Source organism: Chlorocebus sabaeus, chromosome 2, assembly GCF_047675955.1.
Source record: "Chlorocebus sabaeus isolate Y175 chromosome 2, mChlSab1.0.hap1, whole genome shotgun sequence".
Lineage (NCBI taxonomy): Eukaryota > Metazoa > Chordata > Mammalia > Primates > Cercopithecidae > Chlorocebus > Chlorocebus sabaeus.
The window spans coordinates 65,855,258-65,872,532 of NC_132905.1; the positions used below are offsets into that span (position 1 = coordinate 65,855,258).

At 44.2% G+C, this 17,275-nt stretch overlaps 1 protein-coding gene across 8 annotated transcripts in view; it reads right to left on the reverse strand.

Moving 5' to 3' along the window:
• GINS1 (GINS complex subunit 1) overlaps positions 1 to 16,655 on the reverse strand; it is a 50,538-nt gene extending 33,883 nt beyond the window's left edge. For 2 of the 8 annotated variants that reach the window (XM_073009154.1, XM_073009169.1), the window contains exons 1-4: positions 16,426 to 16,651; positions 9,146 to 9,210; positions 5,577 to 5,675; positions 4,580 to 4,670 (exon numbers count right to left, since the gene is read on the reverse strand). In XM_073009154.1, coding sequence (XP_072865255.1) covers positions 4,580 to 4,670; positions 5,577 to 5,675; positions 9,146 to 9,210; positions 16,426 to 16,500 — 330 coding nt within the window. In that variant the 5' untranslated portion in view covers positions 16,501 to 16,651. Of the gene's footprint in view, positions 1 to 4,579; positions 4,671 to 5,576; positions 5,676 to 9,145; positions 9,211 to 16,425 lie in introns of all 8 variants that reach the window. The other 6 variants (XM_073009161.1, XM_073009147.1, XM_073009150.1 and 3 more) reach the window with 6 other exon arrangements.
• Between the last annotated feature and the right edge of the window lie 620 nt (positions 16,656 to 17,275).

Below are 17,275 nucleotides of genomic sequence, written 5' to 3' on the forward strand. Positions count from 1 at the left end.
TGATCAGTCTGCACAAAAGCCAGGAGGGTAGTGATCACTGGCAGGAGGGACACAAAGGTTCTAGAGCAATGTTCTTTCTTGAACAGGGTGATGGATACATAGGAATTCCTCAGTGTTGCATCGTTGGGCTGTACATGTTTGTTTTCTGCACTTTTCCAGATGTGTTTGCATGTGTCTGTTTTTATGTTAGATTTCACAATGCAAATGGTTAAATTAAGTGATTTTAAAAGATTTAAAAGGTATGTAGGCCAAGGTGGTAAAAACTGCATTGTCTTTTATAATACAAAAGATTAAAAAATGACATTTTGTATTGACAAGTATGAAGAAAAGTTCTCTGAGATCTTGCCAAATAAGTCAAACATGGGTGTCTCCACTGAGAACAGTAGAGTGTAACAGACCCCAAAGAGAAGATGAAGTGGAAGAAAAATCAGAAGCTGTTTTGACAATGAGGGTGTTACCGTCATTAAGTCTCTTTCACGGATAAAAGGGCAATGTAGAATCAGCACATTACTTCCACAAAAGAAGATACTGATATAGTCACAAATTTTTATTTTTCCCTATGGAAAAATATTAATAGGAAAGAAAAAATCTCTATTTTCACTATCTCTCATATGTTAATGTCTTGAAGATTCTAAACAGAAACTTACGAAATCAAAAAACAAAAGATGTTACTATTTTAAAAACATAAAAGATGTTACTATTTTGAAGACAAAAGTGTTACTATTTTGAAATCAGATAGTAAGATTTTTACTTATAATCCCTGTACTTTCATATTCTTTCAATGGTGTTTTCTCTAAACATTATTAACACATGATCATCTGTTTCATGTCAGTAACCTTATTTTAGCTCTGCTTTTACTTTTATTGTTACCCTAAGTCAACAATACTGAGATCATCATTCCCTCTAATAAAGTGTTTACTATATACCAGAAATTTGCTAAAATTTTAATATGCTTATTTTGTTTACTCTTTGTCATTGCCCCATGATGTAACTAGTATTATTATCTTCTTTTTATTCATGAAGGACTGAAGTTTTGAGAGATTAGATAATTCAGCAAAGGGCTCAGAGTTAACAAGGCAAGGATCTGAATTCAGGTGGCAGACTCAAGTCCACATGCTTCAGTCACCCACTGAAGCACTATCCTTGGGTAACACAGACACCTATGATGACATTCAGACCTCATAGGCTCCTGTAAGTTGTCAGGGATACCTGGAAATATTCTTTGTTACTGGTCCAAAATGGTTGATGAAGTTGCCACCATGCAATTGCTCAAGCAGGGATGCCTGCGGTCTACTACAGAGTATATCTGTATTAATCTGTTCTCATTTTTAAGTTTTTCCAAAACACCACTAAGAGAATGAGACCATGTATATTCCTTTTATTCTTTTTCTTTTTTTTTTTTGAGACAGGGTCTCACTCTCTCCCCCAGACTGGAGTGCAGGGGTGCGATCTCGGCTCATCGCCCCAGGCTCAAGCGATTGTTCTGCCTCAGCCTCCCTGAGTAGCTGGGATTACAAGTGCACGCCACCACACCCAGCTAATTTTTGTATTTTTAGTAGAAACGGGGTTTCACCATGTTGGCCAGGCTGGTATATTCCTTTTCATAGATGAGGTCACTGGGGTAGAAGGAAGTCATTTGCCAGTTTTGCAGTAATTCACAAACTCTTCCAAGAAACTATCTCAGGTTTCACTATTCTCAAACAACTTAATCTCTAGACCCATTAATATTATTTTATATAAGGCTGGGCGCTGTGGCTCATGCTTGTAATCCCAGCACTTTGGGAGGCTGAGGCAGGCAGATCACGAGGTCAGGAGTTCAAGACCCGCCTGGCCAATACAGTGAAACCCCGTCTCTACTAAAAATACAAAAAAATTAGCGGAGTGTAGTGGTGGGCACCTGTAATCCCAGCTACTCGGGAGGCTGAGGCAGGAGAATCGCTTGAACCCGGGAGGCATAGGTTTCAGTGAGCTGAGATCACGCCACTGCACTCCAGCCGGGGCAACAGAGCAAGACTACATCTCAAAAAAAAAAAGTATTTTATTTGCTGTTAACATTGTTTAATTTCATTAAAATAGAAACTGACTTTGGGAACTCAGTCATCACAGAAAAGTGCCACCCTTACAGAAACAATGCCCAATATGAAATCTAATTGATGTGCTTGAATAAATGTAGCTTGTAATCATTTACAAAACTATAAAAAACATATTAATCGCCAGGCGCTGTGGCTCACACCTGTAATCCCAGCACATTGCGAGGCCGAGGGGGGCAGATAATGAGGTCAGGAGTTCGAGACCAGCCTGGCCAACATAGTGAAACCCTGTCTCTACTAAAATACAAAAAATAGCCAGGCATGTTGGCACATACCTGTAATCACTGCTACTTGGCAGGCTGAGGCAGGAGAACTGCTTGAAGCCAGGAGGCGGAAGTTGCAGGGAGCAGAGGTCACACCACTGCACTCCAGCCTGGGCAACAGAGCGAGACCCCATCTCAAAAAAATACATTAAAAAAATTAATCTAAAATATTGTATGAGAAAAATCATTAAAGCTACTGTCGTTAGAGAAACAACATAGTGTTCTGTTCATCTCACCATAATACACAGGAAGTACCCCAAAGTTCAATTAATATAAGTAGATTTGAACACAAACAGCATAAAGTGAGGTACTAACATGTTACCAATTTCGTAGTTACTGGTAAATCTGAGGTAGAGATTACTCATTTATTTATGCAGAAAATGAACAGAATGAAAACGAAGTTATGACAACAAATATGCCACTCAAAAATGTGCAGAATCTAATGACAAACACATTGAATATTTGCTTTTTTTTTTTTACTTTAAGTTCTGGGATACATGTGCTGAACATGCAGGTTTGTTACATAGGTATACATGTGCCATGGTGGTTTGCTACACTGAATATTTGCTTTTTTAAGCTCTGTGCTATGCAACTGTAATGTAATAACTGTTAACATTTATTGGCCGGGCGCGGTGGCTCAAGCCTGTAATCCCAGCACTTTGGGAGGTCGAGACGGGCAGATCACGAGGTCAGGAGATCGAGACCATCCTGGTTAATACGGTGAAACCCCGTCTCTACTAAAAAATACAAAAAACTAGCCAGGCGACGTGGCGGGTGCCTGTAGTCCCAGCTACTCAGGAGGCTGAGGCAGGAGAATGGCGTAAACCCGGGAGGCAGAGCTTGCAGTGAGCCGAGATCCGGCCACTGCACTCCAGCCTGGGCGACAGAGCAAGACTCCATCTCAAAAAAAAAAAAAAAAAAAAAAATTTATTGAGTGCCACACTATGCTGTGCTTCACATAGATCACCTGAAGTAACCCTCTGATAGACCTTGTAATAACGCTGTTGTAGAATAAAGAATTTAGTGGGCCTCTCTCCCTCATTCCTGGGAGGAAGCTTCTAAATTATTGGACTTCCTCAACTAGTAGGAGTGTCTTGTTATTCATGATGTGCCCTGAGAGTATGTGCTACTCAGGTGACTTGGGGTGAACCTCTAGATAGTCTGTGCTAACAAGATGACTCAGAGTTGGGACTGACCACCCCAGAAAGACCAACCATGCGATTAAAGTATTGGGCCTTTGGGCCTCCTGATGTCAGTCTGACCTCCAGGGAGGGGAAGAGGGATGAAGATTGAGCTCAATCACAGGGCCAGTGATTTAATCAATCATGTCTACGTGGACATCAAAGCTTGTGTGAGCTTCCTTAGTTGACAATAACTGCAGGTAGTTAGTGTCAGAAGTCATTGCAACCTGTAATAGATAGGTAATATGATCTTCATCCTGTAACGAGGAAATTTAGGCACAGAAACAGGTCAAGTGACTTGCTCAAGATTAGACAGAAGAGAGCCAGGATTTGAATCTAAGCCCACCTGACTCCAATCCTATGTCCTTTTTTTTTTGAGACGGAGTCTCGCTCTGTCACCCAAGCTGGAGTACAGCGGCCGGATCTCAGCTCACTGCAAGCTCCGCCTCCTGGGTTTACGCCATTCTCCTGCCTCAGCCTCCCGAGTAGCTGGGACTACAGGTGCCCGCCACCTCGCCCAGCTAGTTTTTTGTATTTTTTAGTAGAGACAGGGTTTCACCGTGTTAGCCAGGATGGTCTCGATCTGCTGACCTCGTGATCCGCCCGTCTCGGCCTCCCAAAGTGCTGGGATTACAGGCTTGAGCCACTGCGCCCGGCCCAATCCTATGTCCTTAAATAATGGGCTAGCTCTTTGCCTCAGTGACTAGGCAAATATGAATTTTCATTAGGAAAGTATATATACACATAAACATTTTATGGAATATCCCCAAATAATAATGCCAGTTTTTTAATCCCACTGATTGGATCACTAATAAGTAACATCATGGGACTCCATTTTGTTAAGTAATAATAGAATTTTCCACATATCATTTAGAATTACTCCATACCACATAGCTCCCCTCACATCGTACACTAAACACCAGACAAAAATTGGGGGAAAACAGACATTAAAAACAGAAAGAGGAATACCAATAAACACTATTATAGAACAATGCTAGAACTTCAGCATTTTCAAAATTTATAAACTTAAACAATGCTAACTCACTTCTTCAGCGGACATGTGAAATCGTAATGCATTTGGCAAGATGCTACCATATTCCCATCTGAGCGCTCTGATCCGAAGCAAGCGATCATACCTAGGACATCAAGAAGGTAATGAGTGGCATAAGAATAAAAGAGGGATCATGTGTGGACTTCACCTGGCCCCTGATGCAAACATACCACCTCTAAAAAGACATCTTAGGGACAACAAGAGGAACATGAGCACAGTCTGAGAGTCGGCCTGAAGGCACTGTCCACTCCTCCACGTGTGATAGCAGCACAGTAGTCCTGGGAAAAAGGTCCCTGAGGTCCTTATTTCTTTCTTCCCCACCCCCTTTTTTTTTTTTTTTTTGAGATAGAGTTTTGCTCTTGTCACCCAGGCTGGAGTGTAACGGCACGATCTCCTCTCACTACAACCTCTGGCTCCCGGATTCAAGCGGTTCTCCTGCCTCAGCCTCCCAAGTAGCTGGGATGAGGCACCTGCCACTATACCTGGCTAATTTTTGTACTTTCAGTAGAGACGGGGTTTCACCATGTTGGCCAGGCTGGTCTCGAACTCCTGACCCCAGGTGATCCACCCGCTTCGGCCTCCCAAAAGTGCTGGGATTACAGGCATGAGCCACTGTGCCTGGCCAAAGGTCCTTATTTCTAAGACAAAGAAGAAAAATAGTAAGATCACTACCATATTCAGTAGTGAAAGACCATGATGCTCTTAAATAGTGTGGCACCAACAAGCGAAACACGATGAAGAAAATATGGCAAAATAATAAAAATTGTTAAAACCCTATAATAGCTCCACTGGGGTTCATAATAGTATTATTCTCCCTACTTTTAAAAGTGTTTTTTCATAATAAAAAATTTAAAAAATGAAAAAACAGAGGAAAAATTTAGAATGCTTATAAAGAGAGAGAAATCTAAGATTTCATGTTACCCATTTGAGATGGTCAACTGGGAAGCCACACAGAAAATCCTGCCACCCAAGCAAAAACTGAGAAGCTTACAGGTATGCTACAGTGCAGCGTCGATTTCTTAACAGAGAACAGTGTCGAAATTTGATAGTTGGTATCAAATCACTTCGTCCACCTGACTTCGCTTCATTCCTGATAGGAGCATTTAAAAAGAAAAAAAAATATGTACTTTTCTGGCTAAGTAAAATTTTCAAAGCCAACAACTGAGTCACATGTTTCTTTTTAATCCATTTGTGATTAGCAGTTAACCTAAGCAAATAATAGCTATTTGTACACCAGAGCTTTTACTAATACGTTAAAAAGTCAAAACCTAAACAACTTGCCTAAGATCATGCTATCAGATACATTTTGTTTAGGCATTTGGTACTTTGCATTTTTGCACACTGATTAATCTCTATTCTTTCTAAAAGACACTGTGTTTGTTCACTTTTCGGGATTCCATTATCATGCTGAAATAAGAGACAAACCTAACACGATGGACATGAGGTTATGGACTTACATCATGTTGTTATTCTACACAGTACCTCCCTTCCAGTGGAGCTTCCAAATCCTCATTATAATAAAGTGAGCTAAAATGGAGTCAAAATGGTCTTTCACTCCTCTAACAAATATCTGTTGATCTCCAAATACGTGTACGTACCTTCAGTATTTTTCACACTGAAAATTTTGGTTTTACCCTAGTTTTTTTACTACAAAAAAACTAGCCGGGCGAGGTGGCGGGCGCCTGTAGTCCCAGCTACTCGGGAGGCTGAGGCAGGAGAATGGCATGAACTCGGGAGGCAGAGCTTGCAGTGAGCTGAGATCCGGCCACTGCACTCCAGCCTGGGCGACAGAGCGAGACTCCGTCTCAAAAAAAAAAAAAAAAAAAAAAAAAAAACTAGCCGGGCGAGGTGGCAGGCACCTGTAGTCCCAGCTACTCAGGAGGCTGAGGCAGGCGAATGGCGTGAACCCGGGAGGCAGAGCTTGCAGTGAGCTGAGATCGGGCCACTGCACTCCAGCCTGGGCAACAGAGCAAGACTCCGTCTCAAAAAAAAAAAAAAAAATACATGTCCTATCTTGTCATGTCTTCTAGGGCTGTTCTATATACTTCTGCTACCCTATGAAAGTCTGATGAAACTAGGACGGTGGAAGACAGTATTTCGGATCATGAATTTGCAAATGGCATAAACACAGAGAATACAAGAAAATCATTCCCTTACGGAACCAAGGCCTATAGGGTCTCCTCCAAAACATCTATAACCTTCTCATTTTCTACCAAGTCCAGGTCACCTCTCTAGTAACCTGGTGACCAGGTTCCCCCTCCTCTCAGCCCCTCCACACAGCAACCAGGATAATCTTTTAAGACACAAACACGCCACCACCTGTCCACACTTACACCTCATCTGGTGTCACCCTTTGCCACTTGCCAAACTCCAGCCACATAGGTCTTCTTTGTCAGTTTCTAGAGTGCTCCATTCTCTTCCATAATTCAGGGGCTTTTGCATATGCTGTTCTCTCCACCTAGAATGTTCTATGCCCACAGTTACTGCCTCCCTAAGGCCTGCCTCTCCCGCAAGCCTCAGCTGAAATGTCTCCTCCTTGGAGAGAAGTTCCCTGATCCCTCAATTTAAGCTAGACCTTCTATTCGTTTTTCTTTCTCCTTGTACTTTTCTGATTTCCTTCATTGCATGAATCCCAGTTTGGCATATCTATATTTCATATCTATCTGTCTTCTGTACTAGACAGTGAGGGCCAGGGACAGGCATCTTTTTTTTTTTTTTTTTTCTGAGATGGAGTTTCGCTACTGTTGCCCAAGCTGGAGTGCAATGGCGCGATCTCAGCTCACCACAACCTCTGCCTCCCGGGTTCAAGAGATTCTCCTGCCTCAGCCTCCCGAGTAGCTGGGATTACAGGCATGCACTACTATGCACAGCTAATTTTGCATTTTTCGTAGAGACAAAGTTTCACCATGTTGGTCAGGCTGGTCTCAAGCTCCTGACCTCAGGTGATCCACCTGCCCCGGGACAGCCATCTTGACTGTTGTTTACCACTGAAATAGTAGAGCCACTTATTGATACATATTTGTTTAGTACATATTCATGAGTAAATCAATGAATGGCTTAGAGACCTGAGTTCAGGACTTTACATCTGCCTTATATTTACTGCAGATCTATTGAAGTTCACTTCCTAAGTCCACCTGTAAAGATTTTTCTGTATCTCTCCTTAAACACAGGAGTTGGAAACGCTCCTATCATTTTATGTGCCCTACAAATCTTACCACCCATAACACTGATTTTTATATTCAAGTAACAGATAAAAACACTGTAGCGAACAAGTCCAAAGAGGAAACCTCATGTCACAGGCAGACTTCTAAGTTGAGACCTTAAATACTTCAACTTTGATCCAGTACTTGACTCCCTTTGGTGTCACACAAGAACATATGAAGTTTGTCATACAGCCCAAATTCTCCACTGTGCCAGCTACCATGCTCAGTTCTAAAGCGTCAATAAATCTAGTCACCTCTCTGGACCTACTACACTGAAGGCTTTTATAGCTAGTTCTCAGAGAACTCCACTCAAACTATCAGAAATCATTGCTGCTCCTATTTATATCCATTTATAAACTGCCTATTCTTCCTTTAACAAACTCACTAAGGCAGCTGTTGATAAAAATAAAAACAGTGGAAACCATGTATTTCACTTTGTTAGGTTTTAATTTTTATTTATTAAAGATGGAGATCTCATTCTGTCACCCAGGCTAGGGTGCCGTAACGTGATCATAGCTCACTGCAGCCTCAAAGCACTCAAGCACCCCTGTACTCAAGTAAGCCTCCCACCCACCTTACCCTTCTGAGTTGCTGAGACTCCAGGTGTGTGTCACCACACCCAGCTAATTTTTATTTCTTTAAATAGAGACAGAGTCCTGCTATATGTCCAGGCTGGTCTCCAACTCCTGGCCTCAACTGATCCTTTTGCCTTGGCCTCCCAAAGCATTGGGACTTACCTCCCAAAGCATTGGGACTTATAGCCATGAGCCACCGTGTCCGGCCTATTTTTACTTTTTATTTTAGGTATGTCATTTATTTTAGGTCGACTCTAATTCCTTTCAACTCCTATCAGAGAAACAATAGATATTTATTAAGCAGTGATCAGCACAAATTCCTTCAGACTTCTGCTAATTTGTACAGCTAGAGCAGATAATTTTACAGATAATTTTTAAAAATCACATCCAAAAACTAATGCAAGGTTATCTGATTTCAACATCTTTTTTTTTTTTTTCTTTTTTTTGGAGACACAGTCTTGCCCTATTGCCAGGCTGGAGTGAAGTGATGCAATCTTGGCTCACTGCAACCTCCGCCTCCGGGGTTCAAACAATTCTCCTGCCTCAGCCTCCTGAGTAGCTGGGATTACAGGCACCCAATACCATGCCAGGTTAATTTTTGTATTTTTAGTAGAGACTAGGTTTCACCATGTTGGCCAGGCTGATCTCAAACTCCTGACTTCGTAATCCACCCGCCTTAGCCTCCCAAAGTGCTGGGATTACAGGCGTGAGCCACCGCACCCAGCCAATTTCAACATCTTAATTATTAAATTGTTTTAGAATATCAATCTTATGAAACTTACACATCAGACTGGTTTTGTTCATACAAAGCTTTCATCTCCTCCAGAACTTGTCTGAGTCCATCCTCCTAGAACATATAAACCGATACTGAAATCCACGGATTTCCTCACCAATTCTGTGGCAATATTCTATCAATACTGAACTGTGTATTTTATTTATATACTTTAGCAAAAAGCAATAGTCCTTTCACACCCCACTAGCATGGTTATAACAAGTGTTGGTGAGATGCGGAGAAACTGGAGATGCCGAGAAACTGGAATCCTCGTACATTGCTGATGGTAATGGAAAATGCTATAGCCCTGTGGGCAAAAACTTGACAGTTCCTCAAAAGCTACACACAGAATTACCATATGACCCAGTAATTTTACTCCTAAGTTTATATATACTCAAGAAAACAGAAAACACATGTTTTTTGTAGCATTATTCCTAACAGTCAAAATGCAGAAACAACCCAAATGTCCATCAACTGATAGATGGATAAACCTTCCACTTATCTGAAATACCTAATATAATAAAAAGGCTGGGTGCGGTGGCTGACGCCTGTAATCCCAGCACTTTGGGAGGCCAAGGTGGAGGGATCATGAGGTCAAGAGACCACCCTGGCTAACACAGTGAAACCCTGTCTCTACTAAAAAATACAAAAAATTAGCTGGGCGTGGTGGCAGGCATCTGTAGTTCCAGCTACTTGGGAGGCTGAGGCAGGAGAATGGTGTGAACTCGGGAACCGGAGCTCGCAGTGAGCCGAGATTGTGCCACTGCACTCCAGCCTGGATGACAGAGCAAGACTCCATCTCAAATAATAATAGGCCGGGCGCGGTGGCTCAAGCCTGTAATCCCAGCACTTTGGGAGGCCGAGACGGGCGGATCACAAGTCAGGAGATCGAGACCATCCTGGCTAACACGGTGAAACCCTGTCTCTACTAAAAATACAAAAAACTAGCCGGGCGAGGTGGCGGGCGCCTGTAGTCCCAGCTACTCCAGAGGCTGAGGCAGGAGAATGGCGTAAACCCGGGAGGCGGAGCTTGCAGTGAGCTGAGATCCGGCCACTGCACTCCAGCCTGGGCGACAGAGCCAGACTCCGTCTCAAAAATAATAATAATAATAATAATAATAATAATAATAATAATAATAATATAAAAAGAATGGGCCAGGGGCGGTGGCTCATATCTGTAATCCCAGCACTTTGGGAGGCTGAGGCAGGTGGATCACCTGAGGTCAGAAGTTCAAAACTAGCCTGGTCAACATGGTGAAACTCCGTCTCTATTAAATATACAAAAATTAGCCAGGCGTGGTGGCAGGCGCCTGTAATCCCAGCTACTCTGGAGGCTGAGACACAAGAATCGCTTGAACCCAGGAGGCAGAGGTTGCAATGAGCCAAGATCATGCCATTGCACTCCAGCCTGGGCAACAAGAGCGAAACTTCATCTCAAAAAAAAGAAAAAAAAAAGAATGAACTACTGACAATGTACACAACGAGGATAAACTGAAATACATTATAATGAGCAAGAGAAGCCTCACATAAGAGTATATATGAAATGATTCCATCTGGCTCTTTACAGGAAAATTTTGCCAAAAAGAATAATGCCATCTATAGTCAGAGAAAGCAAATTAAGGGTTGCCTAAGGCTATAGGTGGGAGGTAGCTACAAAAGGGGGTCAAAGTTACAGAAATCTTTAATTTTTTTATTTTTGTAGGTACACAGTAGGTATATATATTTATGGGGTACATGAGATATTTTGATAATTACAGAAATCTTGATCAGGGTGCTGGTTATAAAGATGTACATATTAGTCAAAATTCAAAAATCTATTAAAATACACATTTTGTTGTATGTAAATTATATGTCAATAAAATTGAGGAACAAAGATATCAATCGTCCTACTGAAGCATGAGGTATAAAGAAAAATAATGCAAATAATTCGTAATTTACTAAAAAATGGTCTTTTTTTTTTTTTTGAGACAGAATCTCACACTGTTGCCTGGGCTGGAGTGCAATGGTACAATCTCGGCTCACTGCAACCTCTGCCTCCTGGGTTCAAGAGATTCTCCTGTCTCAGCCTCCCGAGTAGTTGGGATTACAGGCACCCACAACCACGCCTGGCTAATTTTTTGTATTTTTAGTAGAGACAGGGTTTCACTATATTGGTCAGGCTGGTCTCGAACTCCTGACCTCAGGTAATCCACCCGCCTCAGTCTCCCAAAGTGCTGGGATTACAGGGATGAGCCACCGGGCCCAGCTTAAAAAGTGATCTTAAAAGGTTTATACCAAAAAAAGAAAAAGGAATAGTGGTTTTGGTTTGCACTGCAAAACACTGGCCATAGGAGTTTTTCTAATATCCAGTTTGGGGCAAATTTTCCCTTGGAAAAATAAAACATTAGAATTCTGATTTTTCTTGTTGTTGTTGTTGTTGAGATGGAGTCTCACTCTGTGGCCCAGGCTGGAGTGCAGTGGTGTGATCTCAGCTCACTGCAACCTCTGCCTTCCAGGTTTAAGTGATACTCCTGCCTCAGCCTCCCGAGTAGCTGGGACTACAGGTGTGCACTACCAATGCCCGGCTAATTTTTTTTTTTTTTTTTGAGACAGAGTTTTGTTCTTGTCACCCAGGCTGGAGTACAATGGTGCAATCTTGGCTCACTGCAACCTCCATCTCCCAGGTTCAAGCGATGATTCTCCTGCCTTAGCCTCTCAAGTAGCTGGGATTATAGGCGCCCACCACCACGTCCAGCTAATTTTTGTATTTTCAGTAAAGAAAGGGTTTCACCATGTTCACCAGGCTGGTCTTGAACTCCTGACCTCAGGCAATCCACCCACCTCAGCTTCCCAAAGTGCTGGAATTACAAGTGTAAGCCGGCCAGGCACGGTGGCTCAAGCCTGTAATCCCAGCACTTTGGGAGGCCCAGACGGGCGGATCACGAGGTCAGGAGATCGAGACCATCCTGGCTAACACGGTGAAACCCCGTCTCTACTAAAAAATACAAAAACCTAGCCGGGCGAGGTGGCGGGCGCCTGTAGTCCCAGCTACTCGGGAGGCTGAGGCAGGAGAATGGCGTGAACCCGGGAGGCAGAGTTTGCAGTGAGCTGAGATCCGGCCACTGCACTCCAGCACTCAAGTCTAGGCGACAAAGCGAGACTCTGTCTCAACAAAAAAAAAAAAAAAAAAAAAAACACAAGTGTAAGCCACCATGCCTGGCTAAATTTTGTAATTTTTTTTTTTTTGGTAGAGACAGGGTTTCGAGGCCGGGCGCGGTGGCTCAAGCCTGTAATCCCAGCACTTTGGGAGGCTGAGATGGGCGGATCACGAGGTCAGGAGATCGAGACCATCCTGGCTAACACAGTGAAACCCCGTCTCTACTAAAATACAAAAAAAATTAGCCAGGCGACGTGGTGGGCGCCTGTACTCCCAGCTACTTGGGAGGCTGAGGCAGGAGAATGGCGTGAACCCGGGAGGCGGGGCTTGCAGTGAGCTGAGATCCCGCCACTGCACTCCAGCCTGGGCGACAGAGCGAGACTCCGTCTCAAAAAAAAAAAAAAAAGAGAGACAGGGTTTCGCTATGTTGGCCACGCCGCTCTCAAACTCCTGACCTCAAGTGATCCGCCTGCCATGGTCTCCCAAAGCGCTGGGATTACAGGTGGAAGTCACCGTGTCCAGCCTGAAATGATTAAATGTTGCCCAATAGGTCTGCCAACAATCTAAAGAGAAGCAATCCCATCTCTTTTTCGCAATCTATTTTTAGAGCCAAAATATACACGTTGGCAAAAATGCTGTGGTATATACAAATGGCACAATTCCAAAATCAACTACTCAGCTCTGCTCAAAAGATGTAATTCCTGGCGAAAAATGCAAGCATGACTTCTACCTGAGCCCAAGGTAATTTTCTTACCTTTTCCTTTTTGAGACAGGGATTAAGCCTGTCACCCAGGCTGGAGTGTAATAGCGTGACCACAGCTGACTGCAGTTTCAACTTCCTGGAGTCATACAATCCTCTCATCTCAGCCTCCTAAGTTGCTGGGACTACAGATCTGTGCCACCATATCGGATAATTCTATTTTTTGTGAAGATGGGGTCTCACCATGTTGCCCAAGGCTAATCTCGAACTCCTGGGCTCAAGCGTTCCTTCCACCTTGGCCTCCCAAAGTGCTGGCTGGGATTACAGTCGTGAGCCACCATGCTTGGTCTAATTTTACTAAAAATGCACTTTTTAAAAAAAGTATCAATTCTGCATATTGAAAGGGAGTAATCACTTTTCTATTTGCTGAACACAGCACTTAACCATGAGTGATTCCAGAAGAAAAGCCTGTGTGTTGAGCCAGGTGCAGTGGCTCACACCTGCAATCCCAGAACTCTAGGAGGCTGAGGTGGGTGGATCACCTGAGGTCAGGAGTTCAAGACCAGCCTGACTAACACAGTGAAACCCTGTCTCTACTAAAAATACATAAAATTATCTGGGTGTGGTGGCGGGCGCCTGTAATCCCAGCTACTAGGGAGGCTGAGGCAGGAGAATTGCTTAACCCAGAAGGCAGAGGTTGCAGTGAGCCACATTCCAGCCTGGGCCACATGAGCGAAACTCCATCTCAAAACAGTAAAAAAAAGAAAAGCCTGTGTGGTCCTAGGGCCTCTCAGATCCACCGTCAGCCTTCCTCTGTGCCACTGAGTCGGAAGCCAGCCTCCGCAGGCTAACTGAGTGTTCCAGGCTGCTGAATCACCTTGAGATCATCAGGTGGGTTTGTCAGTGGAAGGCACTAGTGAGACAAAAGGTGCTCTACCAAATTAAGACCTACAAGAGTGATTCTACAACTTTTTTTTTTTTTTGAGGTGGAGTCTCACTCTGTTGCCCAGGCTGGAGTGCTGTGACCTGATCTCAGCTCACTGCAACCTCCGCCTCCCAGGTTCAAGCGATTCTCCTGCCTCAGCCTTCCGAGTAGCTGGGACTACAAGCACGTCCCGCCACGCCCGGCTAATTTTTTATATTTTTAGTAGATACGGGGTTTCACCGTGTTAGCCGGGATGGTCTCAATCTCCAGACCTTGTGATCCACCCACCTCACCCTCCCAAAGTGGGGAGATTACAGGCGTGAGCCACCGCGCCTGGCCTTATTCTACAACTTCTAAGACCAGCCCCTAGCCCCACAAAGTGATAACCCAACATTTATCTTAAAATTTGAGTAAAACAGAGCTAAACTAAGTGGCAGAGTCAGGTACAAAATCCAGCTTGGCCGCACCTGCTGCTGGCACAGTCTCTCTGTTCTCTAGGCCCGTGTCCTGATATGTACGATGGCCTCTAAAGTTCCTAGTTCTCCAGCCACATTTTAGCACTTACACGCTCCTGCATTCCAGCATCTCTACTGAGCTGCAGACTGCTGCCTTCTAACTTTTTAAATGAGGTAACTATTCTGAAGTTGAAAAAACAATTGACTGGAAACTGGAAAACCTGTGTTCAAGTTGAAGCTCTACCTCCAATATGCTGTAAATTCAGACGAATTCCTTAACTTGACCCATAATTTGTGTTGGCTCAGTTTCTTCATTTGTAAGACAATCTAATTGTCCAGCTAGGTGCTCTTTAGTGTTCAAAACAAAACTCATTACCTTTCCCAACACACTCTATCTCCTGAACTCTGATGTCGTTTACCCAGTTTCCTGAGGATCCTCCAAGATCCCGATTCCTCCCTCTCATTCATTATGGGCTCCCTCTCTGCCCCTGCTCTAATAGTTACAAGTCGTGTTTGCTTCATGCCTGTAAAACCCAGACACTGATCTCAGTGCCACTGACCTGACACAGTTCAGACAATACACCTCTCACCTGCTCTATCAGCCACCCAGTAGCCATCTCTGTTCCATTCTTTTCTCTCTTCAATCCATTCCCCATATTGCTGTCGCAGTTATCTTCAAAACACAAAAATTACCGCATCACTTCCTTGTCTAAAATCCTCTACCAGCTCCCAGCATGCCTTACGAGTGAACAACAAACTCATGTAGGCTGTGAGCCACCTTCCTAGCCTCCCCAAAGATCCTATTGATCACCCGCTCTAGTGTGACCACGTGACTTTGTGCTGCAGCATCCTTTGGCTGGGATGCCTCACTTCCTTCTCAGATCAGTAACCTCATCCTTGAGGATGGAAAGGCTCATATGTCACCTCCTCTACCACAGCTCATACTGGTGTTTCTCCTTCGTGCTCCTTGCTACACCTCCTTGGTATCACTTATTGTGGTGAACTCTATTATCTGTTTTTGTGCCCCTCTTCCAGCAAAATGTGTCCTGATATCCACATAATGCCTGCTCTATGACAGAAGTGAAATACAGAATTTAGAGTGCAGGCTCTGGAGCCAGAGTGCCAGGGTTCAAATCCTAGCTTTCCTGCTGTGTCACCTTAGGCAATATACTTAAATCTCCCCAATCCTATGCATATATAGCTGAAAAAAGTGGAAATCAATAGTTTAAACATCAAAAAGTTATTTTTGTTTTGTTTGGGACAAGGTCTCCCTCTGTCACTCAGGCTGGAATGCAGTGGCACTATCATGGCTCACTGCAGCTTTGAACTCCTGGGCCCCAAGCGATCCTCCCGCCTCAGCCTCCCAAAGTGCTGGGATTACAGGCAGGAGTCATGGCACCGGGCCCTCAAAGGGTTATCAGAAAGACAAGAGATAATGTACATGAAGTGCTTAGCACTCTCCCTGGCGTAGCAGCGGTAGAAAAATACAAATAATCATAATATTAATAGTAGCAGCAGGAGAACAAGAATATTAATAGCTAACACTGACTCAGCCCTTACTGTACGTGAGGCATATGCACAGACCCTTACACGTGCCACTCATTTTGCGTCCACTACATCACGCGTTGGGTACTATTACCCTCACCATCCCCATTTTTGCGTATGAGAAAACTGAGAGCACAGAAAGCTTGAGTAACTGCCCCAAAGTCACACTACAGAACCAGAATCTCAGCCAGGTTCCAGAGGCCTAGCTTTTCCTGACCACGCTTAGATGCCTGAGTGGGCAAGATATGCTAAATTATCAAGCAACCTGTAAACGTTTTGTTTAAGGGTCCGGAACAAATCTGTCCAAGGAAAAATGCTAAAATGTGCTCAGATGAGGAAATTCACCAAATCGCTGGGTAGCGTAAGCATGAATGCTTTTTCCTCCTGAATTTTGTTTTGCTGCTTCCCAACATTTTTCCGGACCTCGGGGAGAACAAGGTGCGAAAGTAAACCCTGCCGGGGGGCCGCCCCGCCCCAGAGCCCCGGGCCCAACCCCGGCACGCCCGGTCCTAGTCTATCCGCCCCTCACATTGAAGGCAGGCAGCTGCCCTTCCGGCGCGCGGTGCAGCTCGCGGATCAGTTCCATGGCTTTCTCGCAGAACATGGCGGACGCTTTCTGCTTCTGCAGCCTTGCCAACTGCCAGCTCTCACGCCAAAACGGTACCTGCGCTCTGGGCCGTCTCACTCCTTTCGTTCTAAGTCCTACAGCGCCAGGCTCTCGCCTCCGCCTCCGCTCTTTGGCGCCAAACAAAGCTAGCCAATAGGAACGCGGCCTATGGCGCCCGAAAAGGGACATCCGCCGCACAGCCGCATTCCAGGAGGGGCGGAGTGAGAGGGGTCCTTCCAAGGTGAGGTCCCCGCCCCGGAGATGGGAGAACCCCTCGGCTGAGCAGAGAGGGCTTTTCGAGTTCTCAGGCGGCGGGCCGGGCGACTCTACAAGCAGCAGAGCTGGAAATAAATGCACGCCCCGCAACTTCCTTCTCATTTTCCTTTTCATTCTTGTTTAGGTTCAAGGGGGCACTTTGAGGTTAAGTGGAAAGGCCCAAAAACTTGGTATGCATTGGTAGGACGCAAGCGTTTCAGTTTTGCAGTGCGGGTTTTCTGTTTGATATTAAAATGAAGCTATCTTTTATTGGGTACCTAGTGCTGGTAGGGACTGCAGTGTATTTCATTCTCACGATTATCTGTGAAGTGTTTTAAGACCCGGGATTAATAACAAAACAGAAGTTAGGTAACTTGCCCAAGGTCACACAGCTCCAGAGTGGTTAGACATTTAGGCTTTCCATTTCTAACACCACAGTACCACCCTTTGATTTTAAAGCAGTCGTTTAAAATATTTGTAGTATCTGCCTTAGAGTAACACGAATTCACTAGGCATT